General features: G+C 39.9%; 1 protein-coding gene across 1 annotated transcript; it reads left to right on the top strand.

Annotated features, from left to right (window-relative positions):
• Nucleotides 1-3627: 3627 nt before the first annotated feature.
• On the top strand, nucleotides 3628-7398 carry AMIGO2 (adhesion molecule with Ig like domain 2). The gene is made up of 2 exons (XM_056569372.1): nucleotides 3628-3841; nucleotides 4109-7398. The coding sequence occupies exon 2, from the start codon at nucleotides 4222-4224 to the stop codon at nucleotides 5767-5769; it is 1548 nt and encodes a 515-aa protein (XP_056425347.1). The 5' UTR covers nucleotides 3628-3841; nucleotides 4109-4221; the 3' UTR covers nucleotides 5770-7398.
• The last annotated feature ends 3072 nt before the right edge of the window (nucleotides 7399-10470 follow it).

Genomic DNA, 10470 nt, shown 5'->3' with positions numbered 1-10470 from the left:
CTACATGTTATGGCCACATGAGCCCTGTGGGTGCTTGGGAGATAAGGTCCTTTGTACCCACGGCGGGGTCCGGGACACAAATTTTGATTTAAATTTCAAATTAAAAAATCACACATTTCAATGGTCTCCTCATGCTGCAACCAACTCCAGGCTGCATCATTCTGGTAATAAATAGAGAGCACTCGCTGTCTTAAATTTTCGTTAACATTTTTCGTCAAAAATGTTTGTCTTTTTTATTAGGGATTGTGAAGCTTTGGTGCGTACTCATGCATCAGCCAACTCCAGCCTGTGCCATTCAGGCAATATATGGTTTACTGATGGCGCTGCTTCAAATTTTCTCATAGGTAGCACCCGCTATCCAAAACCCTTCTTCATAAATTTCTACAATTGTTGTGTTTTTTGGGAGGGATTGTGAAGCCATAGTGTGTACTCATGCATCAGCCAACTTCAGGCTGTGTCATTCAGGCAATGTATAGGTAGCACCCGTTGTCCGAAATATTCTTAATTTTTTTTTTTAATGGTTGTTTTTTTCTTTGGGATTCTGAAGCCCTGGTGTGTACTCAATGCTGCTTCCTGCTACACTCTGTCAGCCCGTTGGTCCTGTAACAGTGTGCTACTCCGCCTCCACTTCCTCCACTGTGTCTTAAGCCTCCACTGCCCGGACAAGTCTAAGTGGCCCTTCAGCATACCATGTGTGCAGGTCACGGCGGTGTCACACTGTTCTTCACATGGTTTCCCTTGGCGAGAAGTCTGGGAAACAATGGCCGGTCAGGGCAATGGAGATGTTGCGCCTAAATCTCACGGCCCTGTGGGGCCTTGTTGGATTTGGTCCTTCGTACCCACACGCTGGGGTCCAAGACACTGAAAGTTTGTTTTAAATTTCAAATAAAAAAATGATGGCGCTGCTGGGCCAGGGTCTGGGAATTTCAAATTTTCTCATAGGTAGCAGCCGCTATCCAAAATCTTCTTCAAAAATTTCTAAAATTGTGGTGTTTTTTGGGGGGGATTGTGAACCCCTGCTGTGTACTCGTGAATCAGCCAACCCCAGGCTGTGTCAATCAGGCAATATATGCTTTACTGATGTTGCTGTGGGGGCTTGTTGGATTTGGTCCTTCGTACCCACACAATGGGGTCCGGGACACTCAAAGTTTGTTTTAATTTTCAAATAAAAAAATTATGGCGCTGCTGGGTCTGGGAATTTCAAGTTTTCTCATAGGTAGCACCCGCTATCCAAAATCTTTTAAAAAAATTTCTACAAAATTTCTGTTTTTTGGGGGGGATTGTGAAGCCCTGGTGTGTACTCGTGCATCAGCCAACTCCAGGCTGTGTTATTCAGGCAATATATGGGTTACTGATGCCGCTGTGGGGCCTGGGTCTGGGGATTTCAAATGTTCTCATAGGTAGCACCAGCTATCCAAAATCTTTAAAAAAAAGTATAACATTGTTGTGTTTTTGAGGGGGATTGTGAAGCCCTGGTGTGTACTCGTGCATCAGCCAACTCCAGGCTGTGTCATTCAGGTAATATATGGGTTACTGATGCTGCTGTGGGGCCTGGATCTGGGAATTTCAAATGTTCTCATAGGTAGCACCCGCTATCCAAAATCTTCGGTTTAAATTTCTTAATTCATCTTTTAATCTTAGGGATTGTGAAGGCCTAGTTCCTACTCATGCTGCTGGCAACTCCAGGCTGTGCCATTCATCCACTATATGGTCTCCTCATGCTGCCAACACCTCCATGCTGTGTCATTCAGCCACTATATGGTCTCCTCATGCTGACAACATGTCCATGCTGTGTCATTCAGCCACTATATGGTGTCCTCATGCTGCCAACACCTCCACGCTGTGTCATTCAGGCACTATATGGTGTCCTCATGCTTCAGCCTCATCCAAGCTGTGTCATTCAGCCAGTATATGGTGTCCTCATGCTGCCAACACCTCCACACTGTGCCATTCAGCCATTAAATGGTCTCCTCATGCTGCTAACACCTCCACGCTATGTCATTCAGTCACTATATAGTCTCCTGACACTGATGCCACCACCAGGCTCTGTCATTTTGCTGCTGTGCGGCAGTGATTCTAAGAGCGATGCCAGTAATCTGCATGCTATTCTGAATAACAGTATTTTTTCACTAACCCAGCACACTCCATATGCGTTTTAGAACACAGCAAAGTGTTCAATACCCCTATAGAGGCTGTATGTAGGCTAGAAATAGCCTTTTTTAATATAGATTTGCCGCAAAAAAATTTGGATCGAAACAAACTTTTTCGAAAAATTCGGCGAATCGGCCGAATCGAATTTTTGAAAAGTTCGCTCATCTCTAATGATAAGCATCAATAAAATGCATAGGATCTGGTCTTCTGTCCCATGTGCTTCCCAGTACAGTGAAGTAAATTAAGCCTACATGCCTGGGAATGGTGTAGGGTAATGAAACTCAACAGGAGAGTTGCTTCCAGACAGAGCATTCTACTCACTATGAGTATCTTTTCTATATAGCTATATAGCCATAGCAGAAGCAGGAAGCACTTATGTAGGCACACTATCCACTTTACCGGAAGTCCACTGCTTGAAAGTGAAGACAAGTAATACAGACCATTATAAATATAGACATATAGAGTATTTTTTAAATTTTTTTATCAGGAATACATATTAGGGTGATTAGCCCTTTGTATTGTGTAGTGCCTCTGCATTTTCCAATTTTTATTAGGAAAACAATATTTTTTTACTTTACATATGCATTTTTAATTATTTGTACCACAGCCTAATCCTATTGTACAGTGATCAGTATTCACTAGACAACCCCTTTTCACTTGTTTCTATGTAAAAGACATCTGTTGCTCAGTTAATGAGTCGAAAATACCACAGGCTACGATATATCCCATGTTGTAGATTAATTCTGTCATACTATAGTATTTGTTTATAGCACCACTTACAGGCTCATAGTGGTCACATAGGAGCACTGTCAGTAAATGGTCACTTCTCACAGTTGCTGAAGTGTTTAGTGAATATCTTGTACAGTGCCTCTCGTGTACATAGTCCCAGTGCTGCGCAGAGTTGGAAAGGAAAACTGTATTTTGATGTGCAATTAACTGTGTGCTGGTTCCTCTCCAGGGTACTAGATCTGGAATGAGCTGTTGCTATGTAGTCACAGATTTACAGTCGCTCTTGATGTTGGTCACTAAGTGACAAAAAAGATATGTAGCTTCACAGCACCTTTATGGCACTTAGTGTTGCTATATTTAATATTTTAAGCATTTTCACATTGGCTGTGGACAAGCGTAAGGGGAGACAGTGATTGGTGATAATGGGAATGCCTGTCCACTTTGAGCTACAGCAGCAAGGCTTTTCATGCTTGGCAGGATTGCAATCTGAACAATACATCCCTAGGGTAACTCTAAAATGGAATTTGTTCACAATATGCAAACATTTTAAAAGAACAGAATGAAACGAGAGAGTGGGATACACACAACAACATAGGTGGTGGAAGGGGGATGGGTGGCAATGCTTGTAGACATAGGCAACAGCATCTGCGCTGTCTGTGCCCTCATCAGTGAGCTTTGTATATTTCTCTATGCTGACTCCAGCCAATCACAGTGCACAGGTGAACAGAGGCAAGGCAGGCTTAGCTCACATATACGCCTGTCTCTCCAATGCAAGCAGCCTTGATCAGATGGGATAATATCGCACACAGCACACACAACCTGTTTCTCTTCCGATTTCTTTGAAACTTCTCTGCTGTTAGCACGTACAAGAACAAGGAATGAAGACAAAGAGAAATAGTCACAGACCAGGACTCCAATGCCCTCATGCAGACATCAGCTAGGGAACGCTGTAAAATAGCAGGTAATATCATTTTCCATCTTCTATCATACAAAGTGTTCATATTATATTTTCACTGATAGGCGGCTCAGCCATAGATTTACCATTCTGCTAAGCAGATCACTAATATATATACTGTATGTGCAACCATCTGATATGTTTTGTCAACTTTCTGAATATGTATCAGTTCAGTTTACATATCAAATGAAAGATTGTTGACATTTTCTGAACTGTTATTATTATGGAGTTGCTTTAGTTTCATGCACTAAACACAGTTTGTTTAATTTTCAGTGCCATTGTGAATACTGCTACAAGATTTATAGTTGAGGTATAATGCTCCCTTAAGATACCTCCAAGTACATGATTTGTGGGAGTAGAAAAGTAGTGGCTGAGAAGGAGCTATAATGCCTTTCTTGGGTTCTTCTTTGTCCATGGAACTTGTAAATGTCCATACAAAATGGAAAAGCATTGCCTACGTGTTTCTGCTGCTCATCGTCAGCTTTGTTGGTGGTGCTCCCGGGGTGTGTCCTCCAGCCTGTATTTGTGCTAGTGATATAGTAAGCTGCACTAATAGGAACTTATCTATAGTGCCCAGGACAATCTTCAAGTTTATTAGAAAACTAGACCTAAGCTACAATAAATTTGGGTTCCTGGACCCGGACTGGTTCCCAGTCATGTTTGATAAATTGCACACTTTAGTATTAAATCATAACACCATAAGCAGCATCTCTGGTGGTAGTTTCTCCACGCTTCGAAATGTAAGGTACCTTGATTTATCATCAAATAATCTAAGGACTCTGAGCAACCCCGTTTTCCAAGAACTTAAGATGCTGGAGGAGCTCCTGCTTTATAACAATCAGTTATCTCACATTGACACTGGGGCATTTGGAGGACTCCATAAACTGCAGAAATTGTATTTGAGTAACAATGCACTGGCACATTTCCCGTTGGACTTGTACATTGGCAGAAATAAACTGTCAGAACTTGTGTTGTTGGACATTTCTCACAATTACTTACAATCAGTGCCTGTTCAGGATATAAGCTTAATTTCAGCAAGACAGCTTAGTGGAATTTACCTTCACGAGAATCCCTTTTTATGTGACTGCCATCTAAACACCATGTTTAACTTCTGGTATCGTAGACACTTTACTCCAGTTGTGGATTTCAAAAGTCATTATACTTGCTCCTCACCTACTGAGTCTAAAAGATCTCTTATTCAAGAAAACTTCCTCAACTGTTCGGAGACTACTGAGAATGAGTCATTTCATGCATTTGGCCTATTGTATGAGGTTCAAATTGGAGAGAGGGTGGTGGTACATTGTGACAGCAAGATAGTAGACAGAGATACACAATTTATTTGGAAAAGCCCAGAGGACAAAAGACTTGAACCAGAAAAAAAGATTGACCATTTGCGTGTCTTTTTCAATGGAAGCCTAGAAATAGAAGATGCACAAATTGTAGATTCGGGTGTCTATTCCTGTACCGCAATGAACAAATTGGTCAATGAAACTATAGATATTAGAATAACAGTTGGCAATTTTACAAGTCACAAGTCTCATTCACATGAAGCATTCAACACTGCCTTCACCACGCTTGCTGCTTGTATAGTCAGCATCATTTTAGTCCTTCTCTACCTTTATCTCACCCCTTGTAGATGCTGGTGTAAATCTAGGAAAAATAAAAGAAAACAGAACCAAAACAGTGCTCACTCCTCCAACTTAAGTGCCACACCATCACACGAGCCCCAAGTCGAAAGAAAATCCAGTACAGGAAAACGGGTAGTGTTCCTGGAGCCAGTGAAGGAAACTGAGCAAGGCCAAAATGGGAAAGTTCGACTGATTCCCAATGAAAACCTGACAGCAGAAAGCATCCTAAAGACAAGCAGGGTAAAGTCTGACTCAGATTCCGTCAACTCTGTCTTCTCAGATTCTCCATTCATTGCACCAGTGTAACAATTTGCCTGAATCTCTTTTTGTACTTACAGTTCTACATATTTTTGGCATAATAAAAGCAACTGTGACTCTTAAACGTACAACTTGTGGAAACAGATGCCTTTGTAAATCTAATAAGAGAAATGAATGTACGGTTCTATAGTTCACTTACTACAAGCACATACAGGAAACATATGTTTGATTCAGGAATTATCTTTAAAATGATCATCTATATACCTACCTGACTATGTTGTTTACCAGTGAATCTTCTGTTTTAAGAAGACCAGTTTATATTCTTTAGCTCTGGGATTTGTTGTGAGTTTACAACATCTGCATTTGCACCAATTGCAGTTGTATATTTTACCTGGACCTAGCAATTCAATTCAGTCTCAGATTGTATTATTAGAGCAGATTGCAGCCACACAGCTCTGAGGTTTAATGTAGCAACAAGTAGTGGTATACAGTCAGTTCCTTACTTAGTGATAGGAAATGTGCAGCATTTTCTAAATTACCGCAGCATTACTGGTATAGCATGTCTAAACTTCAATGACAATGCTCCTCTATTTACTAACATATACTGACCGAGTCAAAGCTTCTTATGCTTCTTCTTTTTTTTTTTTCATGTCAATTCATTTCCTAAGGATTACTTTTTCATTATTTTTATTTTTTTCTATTTTTGGTATAGAAGGGTTTAATTAAAAAAAAGCCTTTGCCATGCAAAGTGATTATCTTGAGCTAAATGTTAGCACAGACAGAATTTCATCCAAATAGGACTTCTCCTCTCTGGTCTATGATTACTGCTGCAGATGTTCACTTACAAGAGGTTAATATTCTGGAGTAGGCAGGAATATCCCTTAATCGCGTAAAGCTGATATTTAGACCATGACGAATGAAACTGCAGTTGATGTTGGCTTTATTACATAATATTGTTTACAGACTCCTTGAAATATATTTGTTGTCGAAATATCATGTATTGTATACAGATCTATATTTGCACTAGGTGTTACAGATGAACCAAATATCTGGAAGCAAGTAAAATCTTGCTTATAAAACTCCAAATTCCATTTTGGTAAGAAGACTGTGGGATCATTATTTAGATAGACGGTCTACATTTAATAACAATATAAAAGCTTAGGTAGAGGTTAGTGTTTGGTACATGGTAGTATCTGCCCTGGAAATAAATATCTATATATACTGCATATCTATCTATCTACTATTGAATATCTTTACTGAGTTTTGATTATATACTGTACTAGCAGCAATGTAATAGCCATAAAGCTTACTTAATGATGTTGAGTCATCATGTTGTCCTATTATGAAGGCATATAGTAGATAAAATCTAGCGTACCCCTCCCCCCCATAAAATGTTCTCCTATTAGATTGTGTACTTTGCCTCCATAAAGCATATATGTATTTTTTCACTTTGAAGGACTTTGAAGATGTCTCTATGTTTTGTTCTGTTCTTTGACATAAATTGGTATGGTGGTGTACATAGGAAGTGACACCCCCTGAAGAAAATGTTGATGTTGAAGTGAGGGTACAAAAGAAATGTCAATAATCTGTACAACATAAAAAAACATGCTAAAAAAAAATAAATGATTGCCTGAATTATCTCACATAGTGGTTAATAAATATTTATTTTTTCCAAGATGTCATTTTAATGTTATTTTAGTTATGCAGTGCAATGCATTAGACTAGAATTGAGGACATGACACATTTTTTAGACTTGCTGGCCATACCATTTGCATTCTGCTTTTGGCTTAATAAAATTACAGTACAAAGTTCTTTTTTTCTGCTCTTGATAACTGCTATAAATATACTAAACGGTTGCCAAGGTAAGTGGTATGTATGAAAAGAAAGATATCACTGTGTTATTTTTATGTCATAAAGTAATTACATTTATATTCCCTTTTTTCATATGTTCTAACTAAAAACAAAGCAAAACACTTAGTAATCTTCTTGTCACCAGCAACTGATTGGTCCAATATTTTAATACTTCTTATTTTCAATGTTCTGTATCTTGCTAATTTGTTATAGTACGTCAGTAGTCATCTTTATATTGTTATCATGTGCCATGTGTGCTACCCAGGCAGCTCAAGCAACAGGAATGTTCAGGTAACTCTACATATCATAATATATTCCCTGTACAGTATATAAGAGGTAAAGCAGAATGTAGATTTCAACATATCAAGAAACTAAGAAGCAGCATTATATGTATATATATATATATATATTGTATACACTGCTGTCTTCTTAAAGAAGAAGGTGCACATCATCATTTCAATTACAAATAATTTATTTTAAAGAAACTGACTAAATATTTACACATACATAGTATTGTTGACATTTTAAGTGTGTATTTATTTCATGCCAAATGTTGTTCAAAGAGCTCCCCCACTTTTATGCCTTGCCAAAACTGTATGCTGTTTAAAGCCAATCACAGAGCAGCTTAGACATAGTACTATAACTCTAGGAATGTCCAACTCTTGTGATAATTAGAGATATATAAAATATTAGTAGAGACTGTAAACATTTGTAGAGGGTAGGAGAAAAGCACATTAGTGTTTTTAAAAAGGGTTAATCAGGATTAGAAAAACAGAGCTGATTTCTTAAAAAAATTTAGCACCACACCTGCCCTCAGGTTGTGTGTGGTATTGCAGTTTAGTTCCATTTAACCCCTTAAGGACTCAAAACAATCTTCGTTTTTGCACTTTCGTTTTTTCCTCCTCTCCTTCTAAAAATCATAACGCGTTCAATTTTGCACCTACAGACCCATATAAGGGCTTATTTTTTGCGACACCAATTGTACATTGTAATGACTATTTTATAACATAAACTGCGGCAAAACAAAAAAATGGCTTGAGAAAAAACAAAACACCATTTTGCTAATTTTTGGGGCTTCCGTTTCTACGCAGTGCACTTTTCGGTAAAAATTACACATTGGGGGAGATTTATCAAAACTTGTGCAGAGGAAATGTTGCCCAGTTGACCATAGCAACCAATCAGATTGCCTTTTCATTTTTAAAAGGGCCTGTGCAAAATGAAAGAAGCAATGTGATTGGTTGCTATGGGCAACTGGGCAACTTTTCCTCTGCACAAGTTTTGATAAATCTCCCCCATTATCTTTATTCTGTAGGTCCATACAGTTACAGGGATACCCAATTTATGTAGATTTTATTTATTATACTACTTTAAAAAAAATTATAACTACATGCACCACAAATAGTATGTTTAAAGGGGTACTCCGCCCCTGGCATCTTATCCCCTATCCAAAGAATAGGGGATAAGATGTTAGATTGCCACGGTGCCACTGCTGGGGACCCCGGGGATCACTGCTGCGGCACCCCGCCATCATTACTGCACAGAGCGAGTTCGCTCTGTGCGTAATGACGGGCGATACAGGGGCTGGAGCAGCGTGATGTCATGGCTCCGCCCCTCATGACATCACGGCCCGTCCCCTTAATGCAAGTCTATGGCAGGGGGCATAACGACCGCCATGCCCCCTCCCATAGACTTGTATTGATGGGGGCGGGCCATAACATCACGAGGGGCGGAGCCGTGACGTGACGATGCTCCGGCCCCTGTATTGCCCATCATTACGTGCAGAGCGATCTCGCTCTGCGCAGTAATGATAGCGGGGTGCTGCAGCGGCGATCCCTGGGGTCCCCAGCAGTGGGACCCCGGCGATCTGACATCTTATCCCCTATCCTTTGGATAGGGGATAAGATGTCTAGGGGCGGATTACCCCTTTAAAATTGTCAATTTCTGACCCCCTTTTTTTTTCTGCGTATGGGGCTATGTGAGGGCTTATTTTTTGTGCCATGGTCTTTAGTTTTTATTGGTACCATTTTTGTTTTGGTGAAACTTTTTGATTGCTTTTTATTATAATTTTTATGGTATATGAAGTGACCCAAAATTCACAATTTTGGACTTTGGTATTTCTTTACATGTAAGCCATCGACCCTGCAGTTTAGCTAACCCTATGCTTTAATAGTTCGGACATTTATGCACATGGTGGTACCACCTATGATTATTTTTTTTATTACATTATTTTATTTATAAAATAGGAAAAGGGGGTTAATTTAAACTTTTATTGAGGGGGGGGGGCTTATTCACATTCTCTTATTTTTTTTTTACCAATTTTAACATTTTTTTTGCCCCCTTAGGAGGCTATACCATGGTATCTTTTGATTGCATACACTGTTTAATGCTATGACATGGCATAGCATTGATCAGTGTTATCGGCTGTCTGCTGCTCCAGCCTGCTGCACAGGCATGGAGCAGTAGATTGCTGATCGGACGATGAGGAGACAGGTGAGGACCTCCCATCGTCCAGTAAGCTGATCAGGACATCGCGATTCTGTCAGGGTTGTCGCGATCAGCTCTGCTGAGCTGCCGGGATAGCTTTACTTTCAGTTTAGATGCCGCAATCAAGTTTGATCACGATCGGTGGTGCCCGGCATTAGCCGTGGGTCATGGCTGCCCGTGGTAACCGGGACTCACTGAGTTTAACCCGTTCTTTGCTTGTGAGAATGGCTTGAACCCCATTAGCCGGATCAGGGGGTACAGGTACACCCTGCATCCTTAACTGGTTAAATGATTGTTGTAATACCACACACAACCTGAGGACAGGTGTAGGGCTGTTTTTGGCAGAAATTGGCTCTGACTTTTTATTCCTAGATACACCCTGTAACTCCATGTGACCAAAGTGGAATACAGAAC

This window comes from Hyla sarda, chromosome 4, assembly GCF_029499605.1.
Source record: "Hyla sarda isolate aHylSar1 chromosome 4, aHylSar1.hap1, whole genome shotgun sequence".
NCBI classification, from domain to species: domain Eukaryota; kingdom Metazoa; phylum Chordata; class Amphibia; order Anura; family Hylidae; genus Hyla; species Hyla sarda.
The sequence above is the reverse complement of the archived record's forward strand: the minus strand, read 5'-3'. Positions and strand labels throughout refer to the sequence as shown.

Coding starts and splice junctions, on each gene's coding strand:
- AMIGO2 (XM_056569372.1), top strand. CDS start 4,222: ATGCCTTTCTTGGGTTCTTCTTTGTCCATGGAACTTGTAAATGTCCAT.